The sequence below is a fragment of the Astyanax mexicanus genome, chromosome 17 (assembly GCF_023375975.1).
Source record: "Astyanax mexicanus isolate ESR-SI-001 chromosome 17, AstMex3_surface, whole genome shotgun sequence".
In the NCBI taxonomy this organism is placed as follows: domain Eukaryota; kingdom Metazoa; phylum Chordata; class Actinopteri; order Characiformes; family Acestrorhamphidae; genus Astyanax; species Astyanax mexicanus.
In genome coordinates, this window is record NC_064424.1 from 46,885,001 (window position 1) to 46,912,328 (window position 27,328).

The window sequence follows — 27,328 nt, forward strand, 5'->3', positions numbered from 1 at the left end:
GGGGTAAGGGGTGAAATGGGATTGGGACCTGGTTTAAAGGTGTAAGAGTAAACTGTTTATTAAATAGCACATCACTTTTTCCCCATAATCTGCTCTATTATTTTATCATCAGCATATATTTCTATTTTCTGTTCATCATCATTTTCAAATCTTCATCGTGGGGCCACGGTGTCACAGTGAGCGCTTTCACAACATTTGGGAAAGCTTTAGCAACACCGCCCCAAATCTTTACGCTTATCTCTTTTCTGCATGCAAATCACTCGCTGCATACACCCCATTTCCCTGTGTGTGTGTAGTGTGTGTAGTGTGTGTTTGTGTGTAGTAAATTGCTCAACACTGCAGAAATCTGCAAAATCAGTGACCGAGGCACAGCGATAGTGCACCACTGATATCATCAGTCCGTCAGAGTTCGGTCCAAACTGCACTTTTCCTCTAATCGAGTCGTTTGCTGCATCCGGCAAGATCTGGTGAGAGAAAGCTGGAGTTCACTGAAGATCTTCTGAAACTGACTTCTCTGTGGATTTACAGAAGCTTAAAGCACTGGACCACATTCACTATAGCAGATTATAGAAATATAGAAATAGATAATATTTATTCATTCATTATTTCATTTATTTTTTTATTTTACATTTTATTTAAAACAAAATCAAAGGGATCAGAGTCTGGAGGAAGAATGGAGAGACACACAGTCCAAACTGCTCGAGGTCTAGTGTGAAGTTTCCACCAATCAGTGATGGTTTGGAGAAAGAGACATGTATGTCATCTGCTGGTGTTGATCCACTGTGATGTGGATTTCATTTTTCAGCAGGACTTGGCACACTGCTAAAAATACCAATTGGTCTTGGTACTTTTTTATAATATTCAAATTTTCTGAGACAATTTTCTGGGTTTTCATCGGCTGTAAGCCATAATCATCAACAATAAAAGAAATAAATGCTTAAAATAGATCAGCCTGTGTTTAATACATCTATATAATATATGAGTTTCACACTGAACTACTGAAATAAAGTAATTTTTCAATTATACTAGAGATGAGATGCACTAGTATATATATTGTAAAAAAAAAAAAACACTGAAAAGTGGTTATTATTGCCGTATCGCACGTCCCCCTGCTCTCTGTCTGTCTCTCTCCGCCGTGCCGCTGAGTCTCACCCCCTGGTGAAGCATCTCTCCAGGCCAGGCTCTGCCAGTTCAGCTCTGATTTACTCAGTTCAGCTGATGAAGAGCAGCTCTAATCTGCAGTAGGTAAACACCGTCACTTCAATCAGGCCGTATGAATATTCATAACCGCACTCCGGCACGCTCGTGCAAAGACCAAGACAAACAGGCTAAGAGCATGTGCCAGGATTCTGCCGAATTTGCATATTCTGAACCTTTAATCCTGTGAACAAACTGCACGTATGGAAATCAGGCGGCAAAACTAACAAACAAACAAAAACTGGAAGAAAAATCCAACTCAAACATTCGGATCTGTAACGTCTTAAACCAAGAGCGCTTTAGACTCTTTCAGCACTTGACTGGAAGTGTTCAGATTTTTTAATAGGTGTTAAAAGTGTGGGAGGAGCCTGATGGCTGATTTTATACTTTCTAGGTCTCTATCGTTTCTACATGATACAACATATGAACTCTGAACACTGATCTGCCAAATGCCATGAAAAATGAAGCTAATACCGTATCCCGTGACTTTTGCCATGTTCAATGGAAGCTTTAAAATGCTGCACTGACCTGTGGAAAATATGTATGTATGTATGTGTGTGTGTGTGGGGTCTCCTGATGGTTGCACTCATTGTCACCCACTTTACTATACTGTGCTGTCCACTGTAGGTGGTAATTAATGCTATTAATGCTAATCAAATGCTACCGTATTTTTTGCACCATAGAACGCACTAAAATCCTTTAATTTTCCCAAAAATCATCAGTGTTCCTTATAATCTGGTGCTCCTTATGTATGTATTCTACCAGTCAGGTATTAAGGAGCAGTAAAGCCACTCCACTGAAGTACACTGTAGCTGGATTAGCATTAGCATTAGCTGCTAACCATGCTAAGCACTAGTTTTTTTTTTCCCCATTCAGAGGTGAGTAGAATTGGCCTGTAGCCTGCTGCTAACCCCAGATAGCACTGCTGGAGCAGTATTAGCATTACCTGCTAGTGGTTAGCCGATAATGCTAATGCTCCAGTGCTTAGTGCTGGAGAAATCGGGAATCTAAGCTTACTGTAAATAAATGGAAACACTTTAGTCACTTAAACAGTTTTCAGGAGAGAAATCTGTGTAGATTAACATCCAGCACTTGTTTAACTTTAAAAGATATATATTTTTTATTATTACAGTTTTGTTTACTTAGCTTAGCTTTACTTAAGTTATTTTGCTGGATTGGATTTACAGTTGATCGTATTGCTTGAATGCGACAAATGCCTTAAAATGCATGTAGCCGTGTGTGTGAGTGTGTGTGAGTGTGTGTGTGTGAGCTTGTGTGAGCTTGTGTGAGTGTGTGTTAAAATTAAAGCTCATTTTTCTCACAGCAGAAAAGCCATTATGTTTTATGGGCCAAAACTGTGCCAAATGTGCAGGCCTTTCTACACACACACACACACACACACACACAATTAAAAACACACAAACACACTCAAACACACACACAGGAAACCTTCTCCCTCACCATAACAGAGCACGTAAAAGTACATTTTTGCTAATGTACAGTAATAACACCAGCATAGTGATTATCTCACTCACACGCACATGCACAAACAACACACACACACGCACGCGCATACACACACACACTCTCTCACACAAAGACACACACACACACAAACCCATTTGATAGCAGCATATGAACATGCAGATCCAGCCAAATCCAATAAAAGTAAAAGCTGCTGCTGCTGCTGAATTTACATTCTCTACATATTTACACGCTATATCTCCAAATATTTGTCGGCTCCCCTGATCATTAATGCATTCAGCATCACTGTACGCTGCACCCACTGCTGTTAGCTGATGTATCAGAGCTGGGGATGCGGTGCTTTCCTCAGAGTGTGTTTGATACCCAGTGATTCTGCATCTGTGGCAGTTTTTAAATAGATGACAGCTGACTTGAAAAAAGAAAATGGGATAAAATCAGAAAACAAATCCTCATACTTTCAGGGTGTTTTCACACCAGCACTGTTTATTCCAGTTAAAACGGACTCTGATTGGTTTGTACTCTTAGAGCGATTTGATTGAGCAAGTGTGAAAACAGTAATCGACCCAGATATCAAATATACTCCTTGTCACACACCTACACCTACACACACCTACTGTCTCCGCCCCCCAAGGAAGACGGCGGTTGTCACGGCAACAGTGTCATCTGGAGTTTCGCATGCGTCTCGTTTTGGCCTGTCTGAAGTTGCCATAGTACTTTATAGTTGCCATGACATTCCATACCTGCCCTAGAACCATCTTCTCCTCTCTTCTCTTTTCTTCTCTTCTCGTCTCGTCTTTTTTTTTTTCTTCTTTTTGTCTTGACTCTTGTCTCTTCTTTTCTCATTGTGTCTCAACTCATCTCTTCGTTCTTCTTCTTGTCTTGTCTTATCTTTTCTCTTTTTACTTTTCTTGTTGCGTCTCTTCTCTTGTTCTTCATCTCTTTTCATCTATTTAGGTCTCTTCTCTTCTCATCTCTTTTCCTCTCCTCTCTTCCCCTGTTTTCTCTTCTCTTCCCTTCTACTGTTTTCTCTTCTCCTCTCCTCTCTTCTCCTTTCTTTTCTCTTCTTTTCTTCCCTTCTCCTGTCATCTCTCCTTTCCTTTCTTCTCCTGTCTACTCTTCTCCTATCGTCTCATCTCTTTTCTTTTTCTCTCTTCTCCTCTCTTCTCATTTCCTCTGTTCTCTTCTCTTTTCTTCTTTTCACCTTCCTTCTCTTCTTCTCTCCTCTTTTCCTCTCTTCTCTTCCCTTCTACTTCCTCTCTTCTCTTCCCTTCTACTTCCTCTCTTCTCCTCTCGTCTGTTTTTCCTTTTTTGTCTTGACTCATCTCTTCTTTTCTCTTTTTTTCTTGTTCTTTTGTTTTCTTGACTCTCTTTTCTCTTATTTTTGTTATCATCTCTTTTCTTCTACTCTCACTTCTCATTACGTCTTCTCTTCTTCTGTTCTTAGCCTTCTTAGCTTGTTCTACCACACTTCCTCATTCATTAATCATCCATTTCCTCCTTTTAACCCCTTAAACTGGAACATATATTAACTAATTCTAATTTTTTTAATACTTATTCTAATAGTAACCAAATAATTCATAATTACACTTTGTTTACTCTTTATTCTGCAGATTAAGCTCTTTATAGATTCTATAGTTCTATAGATTTGTAGTTCTTTTGTCTTTAGATTAATCTGAGTAATGGCGTCGTTGTTTAAGGGGTTAAATTCCATCCTTCCTTTCATTCCATCATCCCTCATTCACACCCGTCCTCACTCTCATGCTTGTAGACATGCCGACCCGCCGCAGGACCAGCTGACCGTGCTGCTGCCCGCTGAGGGGAAACGGCAAGTGTCCAGGTCAGTGTCTCAAACGGGTCCTCTTCCAGCTCTCTACATTTATACACTCCTCCCGTATCTTTTCCTCCGCTAGCGCTTCCCTGTGCCGGACGCTGTGTTTCTCAGACGCTGTGTTTCTCAGACGCTGTGTTTCTCAGACGCTGTGTCTCTCAGACGCTGTGTCTCTCAGACGCTGTGTCTCTCAGACGCTGTGTTTCTCAGACTCTGTGTCTCTCAGACGCTGTGTTTCTCAGACGCTGTGTTTCTCAGACGCTGTGTTTCTCAGACTCTGTGTCTCTCAGACGCTGTGTTTCTCAGACTCTGTGTTTCTCAGACTCTGTGTCTCTCAGACGCTGTGTCTCTCAGACGCTGTGTCTCTCAGACGCTGTGTCTCTCAGACGCTGTGTCTCTCAGACGCTGTGTCTCTCAGACGCTGTGTTTCCTGGAGGCTGAGGCTGGTGGGGGTTGTTGGGTGTAATGAAGGGGGTGGATGGGACGATACTGTGGGGTGTGGGCTTTAGGGCTTGAATCAAGGCTGGACCAATGCAACCACTGTGAGTATACACTGTATATTGGGTGGGTGTGGCTTACATGGGTTTTGGAGTATAGTGGACGCTTTTAAATGTTACTGTATGCATATTTAAATACATTTAAAAGCATCCACTGTTTTTCCACCTACAAAGTATAAAGAGATCTGTATGTGTAAAATCCAGAAAGTCACATTGTTTGATTTTTTAATTTAATAATAATTTGGATCATAACCTGCTATTAAACATAGAAATATAGCTGCAAATGTAAAATGCATCTCTGGAAAACTGTTGCAGAATTTTCCTGCACTTTTTCCTCACATTTGTGTTTAAAAAGACTGAGTGCAGAAGGGATAAAAAATATTGTGTTTAATGGTACCAGTGTGCTGAAATGACCACACCCGCTAAGCCTAATATGTGCTTACGTCACACGTACAGCCTCTAAAAGAGGATCCGGCTCAGTTTTACTGAACTCGAGCGGCTGGTGGAGCATTGGGGACTTCAGAAGAGGAAACTTCTCAGAGCTCAGCAGCTCCTTCACTCATAGTAAAACCAAAGAAACGAAGGAGTGAAGTTTCTTACTGAGCTCTCTCTCTTTCTCTTTGTGCCAAAACTTACACACATCATGTTTAAAGATTATTTTTTCCTCTTTTTAATAGTGCAGTTTTTGCGTAGCCTTTTTTTAAATTAGAATTTTAGTACATAACTGTCTATATATAAAGGTTTAGATCTCTTTTTAAAGTACCTAAATGCATTCCAACTGTGTACCGTAGCTTAGAAAACCAGAGTAGTGGACTGTATTGACAGTATTGAACCCACAACCCTGTTATCACTCTCCAGCCAGTGAGCCACCACTAATAAGATTATAGATCAACACATTCATCTACTGCACGTGTTGATTAACATGAACAGTGCAATTAAAATTGTGTTATAGACTGAGTGTATACTGTATGCGTATATAATAATGCACGTTTCTCTTTTCAGCGTCACTTACTGGAGGGTCTCGGTTCTCCTGTTTTTGGGTGTTTAGTAACAGTGTTAGAACCCTGTTGAATGCAAGTCATCAGTTTTTAATTTAATTATTATTATTTGGGGGGGGGGGGCAAACTCAAGGACTTTTTTAGATGTTTGTTTGTAAGTGTGTGTGTTTGAGTGTGTGTGTGGTTGTTTTCCCAGCACTGACGGTAGATTGGCTGCTTTATATTATTTTACAAGGTTGAAGGAGTTGATTAGAATTTGCAAAGATTTGTGTCTTTGTCGTCTCGTCCTCGGGATGCGGGACGCTGAATCACAGAGTCAAAGTTCAATGAAGTCTTACTGGAATCTCTGAAAAGCAGGAGCCCAATTATTATTTATTTCTCTTTTATTCCTCCTCTCTATTTGATTCCCTCTGACCTTGCCCCACTTTTATTAAGCTTCTTGGAACTAAAGCGTCGTTTACTCTCACAAAACCCTGGAGTTTTGTTACCGTCTCAAGTCAAAGTCAAAGTGTTTTTTATTGTCATTTCAGCTATATACAGAGTACACAGTGAAACGAAACAACGTTCCTCCAGGGACCATGGTGCACATAAACACAGTGTAGACAGAACAATAGTGCAACAGTACAAAAGTGCAGACAGACAATACAACACAATACAGACAAAGAATAATAAATAACAAGACAGTGTGCAAATTATGCAGTGTGCAAAAAGTGTGCAAAAAAGACCAGTGAGGTAGTAATTACCTCTATCACGCAGTGTGCAATAGAGTCCAGTGAGGTAGTAGGGTTTTTAGTGCTTTCCATTTTCTGGGGTAAGTGGGGTAAGAGTGTGTGTGCATGTACAGAAAAACCATCAGTTCAGTCTCTGCAGTTGAGGAGTCTGATGGCTTGGGGGTAGAAGCTGTTGCAGAATCTGGTCGTGCTGGACCGGATGCTGCGGTACCTTCTTCCCGAAGGCAGGAGGGAGAACAGTTTGTGTGAGGGATGGGTGGGGTCATTCACAATGCGTTCAGTGCCGGGAATAATCGTCCAGGCGCCGTCGAACCACTTCTAATTTATGTACATTCACTGACAAAAAATAAGGCTAAGAGAAGTTAAGAGTTGTTGGAATGGAATGAAACTTTATTCAGTACCAGTCAAAGGTTTAGGCACATCTTAAATTCAGTGCTTTTTCATTATTTCAAAATGTTCTACATTGTAGATTAATAATAGTCATCCAAACATCATCTCATATTTTATATAAAAATACGTTTTTTATTTTAGATTCTTTTAAAACTAACCACCTCTTTTTTAGATTAGACAGTTTGGCACATCTCTTGCACATTTTCTCACTCAGCTTTATGAGGTAGAGTCACCTGAAATTCAGGCTTTCAGTTACAAGCTGTTCTGAACTCATGTGCTTGAATGTCTTTCCTCTTAATGTGTTTGAGGATTGGACGTCTGCTGTTTGGACTGCTGTCAGGGTTTAAATCAGTCAGTGGCGCACATGTGTTTTTCTCCACCAAGATAGCAGCAATACGGCAGACATTTATCTGAACACACCTCACTTCCAGACCACCACACCCATCAGTGTAGATATAGAGCTCTGGAAAAAAATTGTTTCTCTGATTTTGCTATTTATAGGTATATGTTTAAGTAAAATGAACATTTTTGTTTTGAATTAGTTTTTTCTATGAACTATAAACAACATTTATTCCAAAATCCAAATAAAAATATTGTCATTTAGAGCATTTATTTGCGAATCAGTTTTTAGTCAGTTTTGTTTTTCATGCATCTTGGCATCATGTTCTCCTCCACCAGTCTTACACACTGCTTTTGGATAACTTTATGCTGCTTTACTCCTGGTGTAAAAATTCAAGCAGTTCAGTTTGGTGGTTTGATGGTTTGTGATCATCCATCTTCCTCTTGATTATATTCCAGAGGTTTTCAATTTGGTAAAATCAAAGAAACTCATCATTTTTCACAAAACGCAAAAATAGACTGTGGTCTGTTGGCGGGTTGTAAGATAGCAATGAGCATCCCAACAGGCTGTAAGATAAGGCACAGAGTGTAGCTGTGCTGTAGGTAAGGGGGATAAGGGGGAGGGGCTTGTGTGTGAGGAGCATCTGTGCAGAATATGTTCTGCGCTGTCTTCAGGTCATCACGGGTTAACCGTCGTAAAAAGGAGGGAAATGTCACGGTCAGACGCTGGACATCTTATTTTTCCGTCTGTCGTTCGAGGCGCTGCACACACACACACACACGCTCGTGTGTGTGTGTGTGTGTGTCTTTACGAGCAGGGAATACCTGCGCTGCCCGAGCTGCGGAGGTTAAGAGTGTTATTGGAAGCCACGGCTCTCTGATTTCCCTTAAGCGCGGCTCTTTGAAGTGCTGTGTGTGTGTGTGTGTGTGTGTGTGTTAGTCACAGTGTGTGTTTGCCAGACTCCTGAAGAGCGCGGTGGTGGCGGCGGTCAGAGCGTTCGGCCGTGAACCCTGAACTTAAAGGACTCTGCTTTATTCACTGATTCAGCCGATCGTAGTTGAATGCGTGTAACTCGACTTAATCGTATTATTAGATTGAATAATACTGTAATTTCCGTGTATTCTGTGAGCAGTGAGCTCGTCTCTCTGTTAGTCGTGACCTTTATTGACTTGCAGATTTGATGAATGTTCTTGCTAGAAGTACTGAACATTATTCCAGGAATGGTGGTGAACTGTGCAGAAAAGGTCATGGTCTTGAGCTTGGTTGTTATTTCTTTATGTTTGCATATAAAAACAGGGTCTAGAGGTTATAAAATAAGGAAGCGTACAGTACAGGCCAAAAGTTTGGACACAACTGCTCTTTTTCAATGCGTTTTCTCTTTATTTTCATGACTTTTTACATTGTAGATTCTCACTGAAGCATCGAAACTATGAAACATGAACACGTGGAGTTTTATGTACTTTTGTACAAAAAAAAAATTATATTCTAGTTTCTTCAAAATAGCCACCCTTTGCTCTGATTACTGCTTTACTTACAAACTCTTGGCATCATTCTCTCAATGAGCTTCAAGAGGTGGCCACCTGAAATGAATCCAGCTGGGCTGGATCCAGATAACTTTTTTTTTTCATTTGTATTTAAATTTAAGTACAGAAATCCAGGTCATTTCAATGCGTCACTTGCTTTTTCTAGCCTGCTCACTAATATTCATTTATTTCCTCAGTTTGCCTAATGAAAGACGTGAACAGTGAACAGCTGTTCGTGTTATTAGTTTAGTTACATTGTCTTTGACTTTGCCTCTGATGGGTTTTGCTCATGCGGTTGCTCTCTCTGACTCCAGCAGCTGATGCAGTGAAGCTGATTTCCTATAGAGGCAGTTATAGAGCTGCTCCTCTACAGTCAGTCTGGACGGCTGGTTGGATCCAGCTGATGCTGCAGCAGAGCGCAGGCTGGGTATAAATAGCCGGTCGGTACAGTGGGCCCCTGGTGCTGCCGTGGAGCCGGGCTCCTGTGTGCTGGATGAATGTAGGTCAGCCGCGGCTGAGTGGGAGCTCTTTAATGGCACAGACTCGGCCGCGGCCTGTTCGGCTGGCTAAACTCAGGAGACGAGTGGGCAGCGGCGCCGCGGAGCTCTGGAGCGACCCCTCGACCTCCACCGCTGTGGGAAAAACTCACTAAAAGGCGAGCCGTCTCCGGGTCTCACCGAGAACCCGCCGATGTTCTGACTCAGAACATCGGCGCTCAGAGCTCAGAGGTGTGGAAATATTCTATCTGTGTTCTGGAGATGCATGAAAAGAGCGCTTTTGAGGGATTTTTACGCTCTTGAAGCAATTACATAACTGACTTTCAGAGGTGAATTAAAGCTAAAGCGCAGATGCTAAAGGGGCTGTTGGTGCATTCATGCTTTTAATGCTTTTAATGCTTTTCAATGCATTTAGCTATACAGCACTATCCTGTATGAAGGTATTTAATTATATAGGTAGGGGTGTGGCATATCATATCGTCTGCAATAATATTTTTGTAATACCATTCTGATAAATTCTGAAAATGATAATTTTTTAATTATGTGTATTCAAATTTAAGTACAGAAATCCAGGTCATTCCAATGCATCACTTACTTTTTCTAGCCTGCACACTATGGTGATTAATTTCCTCAGTTTTCCACTAGTTAAAGAGATGAACAGTGAACAGCTGTTTGTGTTATTAGTTTATTTACTTACATTGTCTTTGTCTATAAATGTGAATTAGATAAAGAATGTACCACTTTTTTCTTTTTTTTGTTATCAAGTTTTCATTGAAAGTTTTGTAGATAACAGAAAATAGTACTTTAAACAGACACCCAACAACCACACACACAAACACAATATATACATAAAACAGACATAGTTTATTACTAGAAAATGATCGTGGTAAAAGAAGGATCTCCACATCTTTAATTCCATTCAGCCATTATATCCTCAGTATGTATAGTTGGGTCACTTACTTTTTCTAGCCTGCACTTTGCTAACCCAAATTATTACCTTCATGTGCCTATAATAAAAAACGAGAACAGTGAACTGCTGTTAGTGTGTTATTATTTTAGGTAAACTATGTTTATCGCTAATTGTGACTTACTTGTGAAAACGAATAATTGACTATTTTTTTTTTTCTTTTTTCTTCTTGTTCTTCCAGAAAACAACAGCGCCCCCCTGGTGGTGGAGGTGGAGGAGGGAAACCCCACAATTCTCAGCAACAACAACCACAGCAGCAGCAGCAGCAACCACAGCAACCACCCCCACAACACTCGCAACACCAACAACATCAACAGCAGCAGCAACAACAGCAGCAGACAACCAATCAAACACAGCAGCTCGGCCCCGACCACCAATCAGAAGGAAGCAATGCCAAACACGGTGGGCGGGGCTTCCAGCAGGGCCGCGGGTCACACCACGGCTACAGCCAGAACCGGCGCTGGCACCAGCACCACAAACAGCAGGCTAACTCCGGACCGGGCCCACGCAACACCAAAGAGACAGAGGGAGGCAGAGGAGACGAGCAGGACGTCGGGACGGACAGAGCGAGGGACGGTCCTGCAGAAAAGAACAGCAGGAAGGAGAGCAGGACGGAGGGAGGGAAGGTCAGCCTGCTGCAGTCCTCCAAAGAGAGGCTGAGGAGGAGACTGAAGGAGAAAGTAAGAAAGATTAGCATCTAAGTTAAACATTATATTGCAGAATATAAATATACAGCTCAGTTTCTGAATCAGTTTATCATAATAAGTTCATATAAACTGTTTTTTAATCACAGTTTTTATGCATCTTGGCATCATGTTCTCCTCCACCAGTCTTACACACTACTTTATGCTGCTTTACTCCTGGTTTCCACAGCTGTATATTAATGATTTTAATAATGACGTGTTTATTTGTTCAAATGTTTGCCAAGAACAGAACATAACAGAACATAATGATTTAGAACATCAATGATCTAAATCATTATAGCTCCACTGTAGCTCTGGCTGTATGTTTAGGCTCATCGTCTTGCTGGAAGGCCCAGTCTTAAGTCTTTTACAGCCTCCAACAGCTTTTCTTCTTCCAGGATTGTTCTGTATTTATTTATCTCCATCCATCTTCCATCCATCAACTCTGACCAGCTTCCTAAATCTGTCCCTGCTGAAGAAAGAAAAGCTCATCCCCACAGTATGATGCTGCCACCACCATGTTTCACAGTGCAGAGGGGATGGTGTGTTCAGAGCGATTAGCATTGTTACTTTTCAGCCACACAACACTTTTTTTGGCATTTAAGCCTAAAAGATTAACCATGATGAAACTGCGCTGTGGCTCGTGGGTGTTTTAATCTGTTAATTTTAATGTAACTGGTCTGGTTGACAGGAGGAAATCCCGGTGGCTACAATGGGGCCGCAGAGGAACCGCATGGACAAGCTGCTGGAGATCCTGAACAGCATGAGGAGTAACAGCAGCGGGGTGGAGGGCCAGCTCACCTCCTTCATGGAGGAGGCGCAGAACTCGGCCGACTCAGAGGAGACGCTCTGCCAGATCGTTCAGACCATCTACAGCAAAGCCGTCAGCGACCGCAGCTTCGCCGCCACCGCCGCCAAACTCTGCGACAAGATGGCGCTGTTCATGGTGGAGGGAACCAAGTTCCGCTCACTGCTGCTTAACATGTTACAGGTGTGTAAACAGAGAACACACACACACACACAAATCGACTACTCAACCAGGACTTTCACTAGTCGTACAATTGCAAGAAAACGTATGTGAACCCTTTGAGATTTCTTGGGCCCAATCCCCTTTCACCCCTTAGTCCTGATTCTTGTTAGGCTGGAGATGTGTAGGTTAAGGAAAGGGAAGGGATAGGTCTTGTTAGCTCCTTTAAACGTAGATTTTCCAGAGGCACACTTCAAACCGAGGGGTATAATATGAGAATCACTTGTAAGAAACCCACAAATATAAGTATTTTCCTTGTTAAAAGTGATGATTAGCTCTATATTACCATAGTTTCATGTGTAGTTTTCATGTTTTATGGCCAAATTCTTCATAATAACAAGCACAAAAACGATTGCTAGTATTTTGTTTCACTAGTTAGCAAGCTAGCTATCTTTCCCGTTAAATGGGACCACCTTAAATGGTGTAACAGACGGCATAAGCTGCAGCGTTTAAGGCAGAACAGAAAAATAAAGTAAAATTAAAGCTAATTTCAGCTCCCCATCAAAGAGAAATTAATAAATGGACAATACTAATTGATTTTACAAAAGTATCTCTAAATGTATCTCTCTGATGCTGATTGGTCAGCATTGCCGAGTATCATCACATCGCTAACGCTCGGAGGATAGCGCAGCGACTCTGGTGGTTCTGATACATCAGCTCACAGACGCAGCCTTGTGCTGATCCACATCACCCTAGGAGTGATGAGGGGAAAGAGAGAGCACCATCTACTGTACTGTACCCACCCAGAGAGAAACAGCAAGGCCAAGTGTGCTCTCTCAGGGCTCCGGCAGCTGATGACAAGCTGCATGACCGGGATTCGAACCAACGAGCTACTGATCACAGTGGCAGCGTTTAGACCGCTTGTTTTGTGTTTGTAATATTTTAATGCAGCAGAATTTGTTTCTGAACATCTTAAAGAGTTAAAGATAGTTGTTTTTAGAACATTCTGAGCACGTTCTAGACGTGCTGTGTGGAAGAGCTCAGTTTTAGACGATAGGAACACACACCGACAGACTCTCAGTCTGTCTCCTCGTCAATTTCTCTCTCTCTCTCTCTCTCTCTCTCTCTCTCCCTCCCTCCCTCCGTCTCCACCCCCCCTCACGCTGGTTCTCGTGCAGACTTCCTGGCAGTCGTCTGTCTCAGAGGGGTTCCTGGTTGGTGTGCTGAGCGAAATGTCATCCCACCTGCTGCGCTGCCACACTCACTCTACCTTTTAAAGTTCTCCTTTCCAGTTTTTTCGCCTGCAGAGCTTTTCTCTCCCTCCTCTCCTTCCATCCTTCTCTCTCTCTCTTCTTCTTCTCTCTCTCTGTGAGCCAGTTTCAGCTGTGGTGCAGTTTTTAATTTCCTCGTGCCCGTGATTTGCCGCAGCGGTGGGGAAATGTAAAAACTCTCCAGCTTCTCTGAGGTTAGTTTGTGAAACCGAGAAGAAGAACCAGAATAATGATCAGCAGCTCCACAGTTCTCGTGTGCTTTCCCTTTAAACCAGTTACAATCAGTCAGCTGTACTCTATACTATACTGTTTCCCTACTATCCTTCAACACGACACGCGGAAATACATTTTACACCCTCATTTAGCAGCTTTTTAAAATCAGGGAGTCAGCATTGATTAAAATTCAACAGCCAAAATGACTAAAACATGTAAAATTGGCAACAAAAGCAGCAAAATAAGTGAAAAGATGTAAGAATAATCAGATTTTATTGTTATTGACATATGAGTTTTCATGATAGACGCATTGAAAGAGCTGTAATAAAACATTGTGAATAACATTAAACACAGACATGCATTACCCATGTGCAGCAACAGAGGGAGCTCTTCACACTGCAGAGACTGTGCACTTATTACATAACAGGGCTGGAGGTAGAGCGAGGTAAGGTCACACAAAGCAAATTAGAGTGAGGTAGAGCGAGACAAAGTGAGGTAGAGCGAGACAAAGTGAGGTAAAGTGAGGTAGAGCGAGACAAAGTGAGGTAAAGTGAGAAAGTGTGGTAGAGTGAGGTAGAGTGAAACAAAGTGAGGTAGAGAATGAGACAAAGTGAGAGTGAGGTACAGTGAGGTAGAGCGAGTTAGAGGGAGACAAAGTGAGACAGAGTGAGATAGAGTGAGGTACAGTGAGACAAAGTGAGGTAGAACCAAACTACTACTTATCCTGATTTAAATCAGTTTAATTGATTTTTGCATCCTAATCACTTACTAAATGTTTTATCCACATCTTACCCCCCTAATGTAGAATCAGTCTGAATGACTACCTGCTGTTTTTATACACCTGTGGACAGGTACATGATTCAGAAACACCTGAGTTCAGTGGAATATAGTGTAGATATAGTTTATCTGTGATATTAATCACTGTCTCCCTCACTGGGAATTGTGCTCTCTATTTCTCTATCGTCCTCTCACACTCTCTCTCTCTCTCTGTGTGTGAGTGGGTTTGTGTCAGTGGTCAGTGTAAGTGTGTGTAAGAGTGTGAGTGTGTGTGTGTGCAGTGGTCTGCTGGTTAGGTGCTAAGCGTGGTGTGTTTTTTGGGAAGTGAGTGTGAGTGTGTTTCTCACTACAGTGCCACACAGTACACACTCAACTTTCCCTTCAGCCATTCTCTCTCTCTCTCTCTCTCGCCCTTTTTTTTTATCTCTCTCTCTCTCACACACAGTATATATGGATAGAACTACATGTATTTTAGCTAAATGCTATGGTTAATATAGTTAAGGTACAGTGTGTGTGGTATTGTTAATAGTGTCAAAAGTATTGTTAAATATATTGTTTGCTACAGATAACTAATCTGGTATAGTGAAATAGCACAGTTACTATTATAACTATACGTTAATATAGATACTATACAATGTATTATATTGAGGTAATTAAATAATAATAGGACAAATAATATAAATAGTAAAGGACTGTATAATACATTTAAAAAGTATGCATAAGTACAAGTTAAAATAATATATGTAAATAGTTAAATATATCATATGTAGTACATTTGTTATGGTATTTAAGAATATCTTGGTTAAGTAGTACAGATATAGTATAGATATACAATCGTCTACAGATACAAATTAATAATATTGTAAGGTAAAATATATAGTGAACATATAGTGAACATGTTCTATAGTTAAAAGTAATGTGTACTGTAGTTAAAGACAGTACACTGTGCATTAAAACGTGAATTATAATGATCATCTTATCATTTATTATCAGTTTTATTGGTACCAAAACTACTGAAAACACATTTTCTGGTGTAATTAATAATATTAAATCTACACTGTTAGTGTTATTATTTAATGTAAGATAATTATTACAAAGTCTTATTATTAATACGTGCATTTTTTGCTTGTTTACAGCTGCATTTTTTTCTTATCTGTTTAAACTCAGTCTGGATCAGATTTCACAGTCTGCGCTTTATTTTAAGATGCTTCTTTCTGCTGTTTTTCACAGAGCCGGTCTTTCATCCCTCATCCTCATCCCACCCCGCCGATTCGAAACGCTCCGCTCCAGAGCATCACCGCTCTGTTTGATGGAGCAGCATCCCGTACACACACACACACACACACTTTGTCCTTTTAACTCCGCACCATAAGCTTTGATTGCCGGCTGTGATGCGCGGGTGTTATGTAAGCCGGCTGTGTCGGAGTCGGCGGAGGTGTCGGGCCGTGTCCTCACCCAAAGGCCACGCTTCTGCTCCGGCTCACGCTTCACTGCATCCACTTCACCAATCACAGCCCAGACAAGATACCAGGAGGCTCATCATCATCATAATCATCATCCTCCTCCTCTTCTACTGACGGAGCTCTGACGTACATCTCGTACTGTAGAGAGAGAAAAACACGCACTTTAAAGCAGAACTCTGGTGCAAAATGAGTTTTGGTGACTTTTATTGTAGTAAAACATGATATAAAGTTCTTATCTTTGATGAATAGCACACCTCCGTTCTCCCACAGCGTTCAGAGATCCAGAAATTTTAACAGTTTCTCCAACAAACACCCTTCAGACTGGGTGATACGGGGCATAATTTACCCTGATAAATCACTTTTTACACCGTTATCCAGCTCAAAGTAGCTCCACACCTCCTTACTAGAATCCGAGAGGAGAGGCCTGATATTTAAAACCAGGCATTAATAACTTAAAAAGTGCAGAAGAAGCTCATTAAACACCACTGTTTACATCCTATAACACTACTAGCTTCAGCTCCGAGTGCCGCCATTACTGTACTGATGATGATAATTATCTCTGAACCTGTCTCTATCTCTCTCCCTCTGCAGCGGGACTTCACCCGGAGGGAGGAGCTGCAGCAGCAGGATGTGGAGTGCTGGCTGGGCTTCATCACCTTCCTGTGTGAGGTGTTCAGCACCATGAGGAGCAGCACCGGAGAACCATTCAGAGTGCTGGTGTGCCCCATCTACACCTGCCTCAGAGAGGTACGATTACTACACACACATCACTACACTACACTACACTACACCTGCCTCAGAGAGGTAAGATTACTACACAATACTACACACTATACTACAGTAAATACACACTATACTACTGTACAATACACACTACACTATACACTACACCTGCCTCAGAGAGGTACGATTACTACACACACATCACTACACCTGCCTCAGAGAGGTACGATTACTACACACACACACACATCACTACACCTGCCTCAGAGAGGTACGATTACTACACAATACTACACACTATACTACTGTACAATACACACTACACCTGCCTCAGAGAGGTACGATCACTACACACTACTACACACTTTTCACTACACACTACACTACACTACACCTGCCTTAGAGAGGTACTCTCACTATTACACACTACACTTGTGTACATTACACACTGCACTACATGCTGCATAATACACAGTACACTACACACTACACTACGCATTACACTACACTATATACTACACTACACAGTACAGGGAATTATGTATATCGTGATGTGTTAGTGTATTTATTTTGGTAATAAACTAATTAGGGTTCAGTAAGATAAATAAAGGTGTTTATCTGTTGTGCGCTGAACTGTGCTGATTATACTCAACAGTATAATAACATTAAGAGAATATGTAGAAATTGAGAAAATAATGACTCATTTGAGGTAAAACAATAACGGATCATGTAGAATCTCTAGATATGAGTCACTCTGTGACATTAATTACTCCTTTACTGCTCTGATCTGAAGTGCTGTCTGTGATCAGATCAGAAATCAGATCAGAAATCAGATTAAAAGGAGGGAGGTTGTGTCTGCAGGAACATCTGAGCGGCATTTAGAGCTTTAATAGAAGTGCAGTGAATTTTACTTTAAACACACACCGTATCCCAGCAGGCCGTGCACATATGTCAAATACTAACAGTATCTGCTGTCTATAAAGTTGTGTTTATTAGAACAATAAGAGTAAAGGGGCTGATTCTGAATCAGCAGATCACTTATCTAAGCCTACCTGTATTTATGGCACTATTTTAGTGATCTATAGTGCACCATTTAATAGTGCATCATGCATTATTTATGATTTATGGCGTGTCTGTGTTTCTTTAAGAAAGTCAGCAGAGCAGAGTCACAGGAATGAATTTTAGAGCGTATAAAATCCGTAAAATTGATGCAGCACATAATTAATGATCTGGATTGCAGCCTAATTTAATTACAGACATGCCTGATATATTTTAGGCTGTCATATGGAAGTGTGGAATAATGAGATAGACAGCGCGCATGTGTTTGTTTAAAATTAGCTCAAATTGCCTATTTCTTATTTCTTTTCACGTTAAACATTAAAATGGACGTACAAGTAAATATTAATTCTGACAAATATGATGTTTCTGGGAAGCTTTTCCAGTTTTTTTGTGTGTGTGTGTGTGTGTGTGTGTGTGTGTGTGTGTGTGTGTAGAGGTTTTAGCAGGTAGGGTGTCAGGAAACAAGCACAAAGATGACAATTATGACACACACACACACACACACACACCTGGACCTGAGTTTTTACTCCCCTCTGAGAAGTTGGTTGTCAATGTAACTGAACTTACGCTCTGTCTCTCACACACACACACACACACACTGTAATTAAACATTACATATATAGATTATTCTCAAAGCTTGATTATCTAGCTAGCTAATTCCAAAGTTAAGCTAACTGACTAGACCCAAGCTGCAGTTTATCAAGCTCACAGTGGGTTATGATCACATTTTAACAGCAGTTAAGTTATATTCAGCAAGTTATACTGTGTGTGTGTGTGTGTGTGTGTAGGAAAATCTGGTGTGTGTTGTTTGTGTCTATGCGGTTGTCAGTGAGGGAGCTTCTGCTACATAGTAAATGTCTAGATGATATATGCAGCCACACACACACACACACACACACTCCACTGTCAGCTCCATGCTTGGCGTGGTTGCTGTAGTGAATGAATTGCAGGAATGTCATTGGCAGGTTCAACACAGACCTTTGAAGTGCCCGCATCTCTCTATCTCTCTATCTCTCTCTCTCTCTCTCTCTCTCTCTCTCTCTCTCTCTCTCTCTCTCTCTCTCTCTCTCTCTCTCTCTCTCTCTCTCTCTCTCTCTCTCTCTCTCTCTCTCTCTCTCTCTCTCTCTCTCTCTCTCTCTCTCTCTCTCTCTCTCTCTCTCTCTCTCTCTCTCTCTCTCTCTCACACACACACACACACACACACACACACACACACACACACACACACACACACACACACACACACACACACACACACACACACACACACACACACACACACACACACACACACACACAAACACACACACTAAGGCATCCAGACCTGGACAGGCCATTCCTTCCAGCACATCAGAGGTTGAGCTGGGATGAAAGTCTGAGCTGTTTGTTTTAGCTGCTGATTTAACATTAGAGACACTCAGATTAACACAGCACAGCCTGAACACACACACACACAGTGTGACAGTAGAGTTCATATACAGCTCTGTATATAAAAAAAATAAGCGACCACTTAAAAATGATTAGTTCCTTTGATTTTACAAAATTGAAAACCTCTCATCAAAACAAACTGAACTGCTTGAATTTTTGCACCAGGAGTAAAGCAGCATAAAGTTATCCAAAAGCAGTGTGTAAGACTGGTGGAGGAGAACATGATGCCAAGATGCATGAAAAAAAAAACTGTGATAAAAAAAAACAGGGTTATTCCACTTTATGAATATAAACTTGTTTTCTCATTTTCTGTAAATAAATGCTCTAAATGAGAATATTTTTATTTGGAATTTGGGAGAAATGTTGTCTGTAGTTTATAGAATAAAACAACAATGTTCATTTTACTCAAACATAAACCTATAAATAGCAAAATCAGAGAAACTGATTCAGAAACTGAAGTGCTCTCTTCCACACCTGTTTGTGGACACCCCTTGTAATGAGGCCAATGTAGCTGCTCATCACCAGCAGTGTATGTACTGTAATATTTACCTGTATTACTTACCTTGTTTATCTGACTGTATATAAAAGTGCTGGTATTGTGTAGTTGGGGAGGTTATAGGGTCCGCGGAGGTCGATCCTGAAATGAGAAAAGTATTAATTGTGTACACAATTTTATTGGCATTGTTGGAGAACTAAACTGAAACTCCTGGATAACTCTGTACTTCAGTGGAGTGGCTTTACTGCTCCTTAATACCTGACTGATAGAATTCATACATAATGAGCATTGATGATTTTTGGGAAAATTAAAGGATTTTATGTGCACCTTATAGTGCGAAAAATACGGTGTTGTACATACTGCTGTCCACTGATTTTTTTGAATGTCAAAAATCAAGGGTTTATTAACAGATCTATAATAGTTTTGTATTGTGAGGCTCATCACGTTTACAGTAGGTAACTGCACAGGTAGCGGCTTAACACACACACACACACACACAGAGAGAGAGAAGAATTGATAGGTGATAGCTGCTCTCCCACTCGAGTGTGAATCTTCTGCAGTAATGTCTTTCAGCACACTGTCACTGCTGCCTCTGCACACTGCCGTCAGTCTTCCTCTCACACACACACACACACACACACACACACACTCTCTCTTCCCCCCGCGAGTGTGTGAGTGCGCGAGTGTGTGTGGCAGAAGTGTGAAATTAAAATGACACTCGCCCACACACTGGCGCTGGAAAAGCGAGTAAAATAAGGCAGATTAACAGACAGGATGAGACGAAAAGTGAGAGAAGATTCCATCAGAGCGGACTTATGAGGACAAACCAACCCCCCCCCACCCCCGGCGTCGGTACAGTGGTACAGTCTGGGCTGAGTCTGTCAGTGAGGGTGGAAGGCGCCAGTTATCTCCCCCAGGGGGGGGCGTGCTCTCTCCTGCCACCCATTATACCATTAGCAACAGCACGTCCCTGCAGGACTTCATCTACAGCAGAGGGCACAGAGTGGCACGACACTCCGTAAAGTGTAGCCTCCTAGCAACACCTCAGCACCCACCTAGCAACACCTCAGCAGCCACCAAGCAGAATATCAGCAACCACCTAGCAACACCTCAGCAACCAGCCACCTAACAACACCTTAGCAACCACTTAGCAACACCCTTAGCAGCCAGCAACCAAGCAAAACCTCAGCAGCCACCAAGCAGAATATCAGCAACCACCTAGCAACACCTCAGCAACCAGCCACCTAACAACACCTTAGCAACCACCTAGCAACACCTCATCAACTACCTAGCAACACCTTACAAACCATCTAGCAACACTTCAGCCTCCACCTAGCAACATTCCAGAAGCCCCAAGCAACACTTTTGCAGGACATATGGATATACTGTGCATCAACAAGTTAATTAATTAACTAGTTAATTAGAAGAGGTGTCCATTAAAAAAAAATACTGAATGCAATCAGATCCTCACAGCACTGCTGAACACATCTAGTAGAAAGTCTTCTCTGAACAGTAGAGACAGTTACGCCAACAAAAGTGCATGGTAAACTGTTTTTAATGACTTTCATTTTGGCGGAAAGTGTCCCAACACTTTGTCCATATAGTAAATCATGTGGTGTACAGTACTGTGATGTTATTTTTCACATGTTGTTAATCCCTGTGTGGGTGTGGGGTGCAGTCACCTTTGACCCACATCATGCAGTGAGTGGGAGTGCATGTGTGAGCTACACACACAGTTTTTACTGTTTTAATCACAATTAAGCCATAGTTTCTCAGGGGGTTCTGGGTAATTTTCTCTTTTATGTTTTTTTTTATCCTCTGTGATTTTATTCCCGTCCAGAACGATCATGTAGGTGTTTTTCTCAGACGTCCTCTGAGAAAATTACAGGCTGAATTATCTACTGTTTTTCTCTGAACTCCGTGCTCCTCCGGTAATTTTAGTCCCGTCTGGATCCACATCTCTGAGTTTCGTCTCCTCGCCTTTAATAAAATAGATATTTGTCCACTGCTGCACTGCTGGAAATGGAGGAGCTACTGAACGCCACGATGATAGCTCTTTTGCTGGACTGCAGTCCGCACATTTACCATTTTAAAACAAGCTATGTGAGACGAACCGCTAGCTAATATCACCTTGGCTTACTGAAACACTCAGGGTTCCTCAGTGTAGCGCTATTAGGCAGAATATACTATTGCTAACCACAGCTAGCAAGGTTAGCCACAAATGCTAATGCTGCTGCACCCAGCCTTAGAGGAAATCTGAAAATCTGAGTTACAGTAACTGTAAATAAACTGAAACAGTTTACTCACTCAAACGATTTTCAGGAGATAAATCTGTGTAGATTAACATCCAGCGCTTGTTTGACTTTAAAAGTAAATGTTTTTTTAAGAATTACGGTTTTGTTTACTTAACTTAAAATGCTTAAATAAGTTAAATGCTAAATTAGAAAGAAAAATGGTGACTCACCTGTTCCTTACTAATGTCACATAATGCGTCTTACAGTACGAAACATACAATATGTCCTATTATTCAAATCTCAATTTCAATAACAAGGAGATTAAAAGAATAAGAAAAATACTTGTGCAAAAAGTGCAAAACAGATTCAACTATTCAGACTACTTTTGTGCTCAAAACCAAACCCACGTATCTCACACACTCTCCTTCCACAGAGCTCCACTCTCCAAACAAACACACACCAGCAGTCCTGTAATGTATAAAACACACTCACTTCCTGTCCCATACATTGTGAATGTAGCGTTCCCCCGGGCCTCAAACCAGCAGCATTAAAATTCTCTTTATTATTATATTATTACACACCTAGCGCAGGTCTCCCGGGCCTGAAGAACTACCCACGGCCCTCAGAGCCACGGCAAAACCTCACATCTCAACAAAGACCAGCTCGACTCCAAGACCAAAACACTTTTAATACTGTATTAGCAGGAAACAGCAGCTTCCCCGCTCCCGGCTTAATGTATGCCCTTACAGACTCCATAATCACATCTTACTGCAGAGCCTGTCAGACATAAACATCCCTGCTGGCTTTATTATCTCCACAACTCCTCTCAACAAACCTCAGCAGGAGGAAGCAGAGCCGGACTCATCAATCGCTCGGCAGCTGAAACACTGCCTCAGATTAAGGTGGGATATCAGAGAAAATGCTAATTGAAAAAAAATGCTCTTGAGTTTGAGTTTTACTTGATTACAGACTCAGTATATGAACCCAAGATATTTTACGATTTGTCTGCTCAAATTGATTTTTGCTTTTTTTTTTTACTACAATGGCTTGTAGTAACGTGAACGTAGCCTTAATCACCTGAAGCTTTCTTATATAAACCACAGATAAGCAGATCTCACTGATGTTCCCATTCACTTTAATACTGCCTCCTCACTGAGCCTACACACACACACACACACACACACACACACACACACCTGTAATTAACAAACCTGTCCTGCCACTTCACCAGCGCCAAACACACACCCTACACACACTTCACACCTGGCTGCCAGACAGGCTGTCATGTAAACACTATGTAATATTGGTCTGTGTGTGTGTGTGTGTGTGTGTGCGTCTCTCTCACACACACACACACACACAAACACACAGCTTGTCAGAACAGCCAAAAAGAGATCAGAGTCAAATTGTGGGCTAATCTGGCAGCTTTCCTGCATCTGAAAGGAAGTATTATGTGGGTGTGTATGTGTGCGCGCGCACACACACACACACAAAACACAAACACACACACACACAAAACACAAACACACACACACAAAACACACACCTGAACTGTCACCTACTTCTCTAGTCTCAGTCTCATCTTCTAAGTGGGCAGTCCTCCGGTCCCTTTATGTTTAGTGTGTGTGTGTGTGTGTGTGAGAGTGTGTGTGTGTGTGTGTGTGTGAGACTGTAACCTGAGCTAGTGGCTGTTGTGACTCCTCTCTCTTGGGCCGTCATTATGGGATGTCTTGTAGTGGACATAAAGCAGCCGTCCCCCTGGAGACCTGAGCTACGAGACCACTTCAGTCATTACACAGACCACCAGACCTCTACTCCACACACACACACACACACACACACACACACACACACACACACACACACACACACACACACACACACACACACACACACACACGCTACACAGTTCATTCTGCACTGAGTGGACGGACCACACAGGTCTCTCAGTGCTCCATATGTCCACACTCAGACTGCTGCACTCACACACATTACAGGTCAGGAGTTTGGAATGGGGATGCCCCAATCACATTTATTACATTAATCACATTTATTACATTAATCACATTTATCTGCCGATACCGAGTCCCGATCCTGATCTTTGGCCATGCATAAAAAAAAACAGAAGACATCCAAGTTGTTCCTAAAGGGACCGTGTAGCTGCATATACTGCTTTTTTCTTTTTGGAAAGAGGGAATGAATGTATATATGTGTATATATATATATATATATTAGGGGTGGGAATCGATTACTATCTCACGATTCGATTCGATTCCGATTTTGGGGGCCACGATTCGATTCAAAATCGATTTTTGATTCAAAACGATTTGAATTATAAAAATTTCTGCTTCTGGCTTATGAATCGTATTGAAAAAAAACCCATCCATAATATACACTGGTCCTGGAGAAGGTAATGTGTTACAAAAACAATAAAATGTGCAGGAATGTGGGTCCTCAGTGACAGAGGAATCACTGGGATATCACAATGACGTTAATGAACAATAAATAAATAATAAATAACACTGCTTTATTACCAGGCTACTAGCGGTGGTGTGTAGGTGACGCTGCTGGGCTGATGTGATGATAGCAGTGGAGCGCTAAAGTTCAGGAGGTGATTAACTAGTTAATTTAAGGTCGTTGTATTTCTTCAGAAAGGGGGCAGGAGGTGGAGAAATTAATTCATATTGTCCATTCCTTAATTCCTCTGTGATGAGGAGCTGAAATTAGCTCTGATTAGCTTATTTTATTTTTCCGTTCCGCCTTAAATGCTGCAGCCTGCTGCCACCTGTAGCGTTATTTAAGGTGGAACTGGAAAGTTAGCTTGTTAGCTAGCTAACAGTTACTGAAACTAACTACTAGCGATCTTTTTTATGCTTGTTATGAAGCATTCTGCCATAAAACATTAAAACTACACGTTAATCTAAGGTAATATAGTGCTTGTTCTGCCATCTTACCGGTGATTCTCAAACACCTACTACGCTCTGTGTGGGTCTGGAAGACCTCGGTTTGAAGGGACAAGCGGGTTGCCAGGTCCAACAAAAATACCCAGCCCAAAATCAGTCCAAAACCCGCCCCTCAGAATCGATTTTGGGACATTTTAAATCGATTCTGAATCGTAGTAAATGAGAATCAAGATTCTTATGTGAATCGATTTTTTGGCACACCTCTAATATATATATATATATATATATATATATATATATATATATACATACTACTCAAACTCTTTCTACTAATTTTCTACGTTGTCTCAAACTCTGAATTTGGTTTTAGCACAGAATATTAAAATCATATTAAATTTTCAAAAGCCTTCATATTAAAATCAATATCTTTCTTCTGCAACACAACTTTTTTTAGTAATCTTTTTTTAAGTGTATCCACCCCCTCTATTCTAATGGGGAAAAAGAATCTGTGGTGAGACACCCAAACAACACACACACACTTACTGTATCACCCCAGATCAGTTCAGCTCCACACCCACACAAACATCTAGCAGATACAACCACCACACTCGTTCACACACCCACTCAGACCACACAGCCCTGAGAACCCATTACTCACCTTCACACCACTTTCACTTTCTTACAAAACAGACGGAATAAAAAAAAACTAAAAATAACAAACGGACCACAGAATTTAAATTGATAAAAATTTACTTTCCAGCCTTTTGCATACCACAGCATCACCTAGCAACGCTATTGCAACCACCTGCATTTCCATAGCAAACATTTAGCAACACCATTGCAACGAATTAGCAAAATCATAGCAACACCATAGCAACCACTTAGCAAAATCATAGCAACCATCTAGCATCAAGATAGCTACACCATAGCAACCACATAGCAAAATAGTACAGACCAATTAGCAACACCATAGCAACCATCTTCCAACCACTTAGCAACACCACATCAACCGTCTAGCAAAAATTAGCAGCGCCATAGATACCACTTAGAAAAAAATCATACAACAATCGCTTAGCAAAATCAGCAGTCTCCCGATCATAATGGCAGCACTTTAGACTGGTGCTTTAGACTCGGTACTTCCTTTAATTCTCTATTCTACTGTAATCGGTGCTTCATCATACTGATGAATTTGCAGGAGTGTATCGGTTGGACCCTGGTGTTAAAACACCTCTGTATGCAGTCACTGGGATTAGAATATAATTACAGAGAGAGAGAGAGAGAGAGAGAAAGAGAGAACAGACATGTTCAGCAGATAAATCAGGCTGATTTTTCTCCTGTTGTGTTTGTGTGTCAGCGGGTGGGGGTTGGGGGGGGGGGGGGGTGTTTGTGTTTGATGCTCGTACACTCTGTCTGCCTCCGCGTCCTGTTTAGCACTTTAAAGCGTGATGTTTATCACAAGCTTTTATTCACCATGAGTAAACACTCACTACACTTTTACACGTGCGCACACACACACACACACACACACACATTGACTGATGATCACAAGCCATCAAACCAACCTGAACTGCTTGAATTTTTGCACCAGGAGTAAAGCAGCATAAAGTTATCCAAAAGCAGTGTGTAAGACTGGTGGAGGAGAACATGATGCAAAGATGCATAAAAAAACTGTGATTAAAACCAGGGTTATTCCACCAAATATTCTCTTAAACTCTTAAAACTTTATGAATATGAACTTGTTTTCTTTGCATTATTTGAGGTCTGAAAGCTCTGCATCTTTTTTTGTTATTTCAGACATTTCTCATTTTCTGTAAATAAATGCTCTAAATGAGAATATTTTTATTTGGAATTTGGAAGTCCACTTATATGAATAGTCTATGGTGTACACAGTCAGTCTACTTGACTTAAAAAAACAGCTGTATTTTTGTATTCTCTCCTCAAAAACAATAACTTTGAGTCAGGGTTATGTGCATCAGCAGTACATGTGATTCGAACAGAGGTGTCCAAACATCTGCTGATGTCTCCAGTTTAACCACTGAGGAGGTTTTTAGGAAGCTATCAGACAGACAGACAGACAGACATTCAGTGTGAAGACGGTAAACACTGACCTCATTTCTCTGCACTGAGGAGGAAGCAGAGATCCATCGCGACACAACACGACTACTTCTCCTTTTAATTTCCCTCTTTACTCTCCATAGAAACCACAAACCGCCGACAGACATCAGGAGACACACACACACACACACACACTGTGAACTGATGCTTCATTTTGCTTAGATGCAGACACTGAACCTGTCCTGATAACCTTTTTAATTGGAAATATGTAGTTTCCAAAATTATCTGAATACGCCTCTAATATAATGACAAGTAAGTGCCATGAAAATAAAATACTGATAATAATACATAATACTATAATCCTACATTATTTAATCTACCAGGTTTAGGACCGCAGTGTCTGTGTAGGTGTTTTCACAGCTACCTTGTTTGGTCTGAACTATAAACCATGGTTCGTAGTGCTGTGCGATATGAGGATAAATATCGCGGGACGATATTGTGAAAAGTGTCTATCATGCTACTTACCTTCTATCCTCTTTATCATTTCTACAGTAATTTCATCAATTATTCATGCAGATATATAACGTAGGCTAAGATGAAATG

General features: G+C 41.2%; 1 protein-coding gene across 2 annotated transcripts in view; it reads left to right on the plus strand.

The window, feature by feature from the left end:
• The window catches only part of ctif (CBP80/20-dependent translation initiation factor), an 81,598-nt gene that overhangs the window by 47,696 nt on the left and 6,574 nt on the right, over window positions 1-27,328 (plus strand). The window contains exons 9-12 of one of the 2 annotated variants that reach the window (XM_049466357.1): window positions 4,451-4,519; window positions 10,635-11,133; window positions 11,828-12,127; window positions 16,419-16,574. In XM_049466357.1, coding sequence (XP_049322314.1) covers window positions 4,451-4,519; window positions 10,635-11,133; window positions 11,828-12,127; window positions 16,419-16,574 — 1,024 coding nt within the window. The remainder of the gene's footprint in view (window positions 1-4,450; window positions 4,520-10,634; window positions 11,134-11,827; window positions 12,128-16,418; window positions 16,575-27,328) is intronic. The other variant, XM_049466358.1, reaches the window with a different exon arrangement.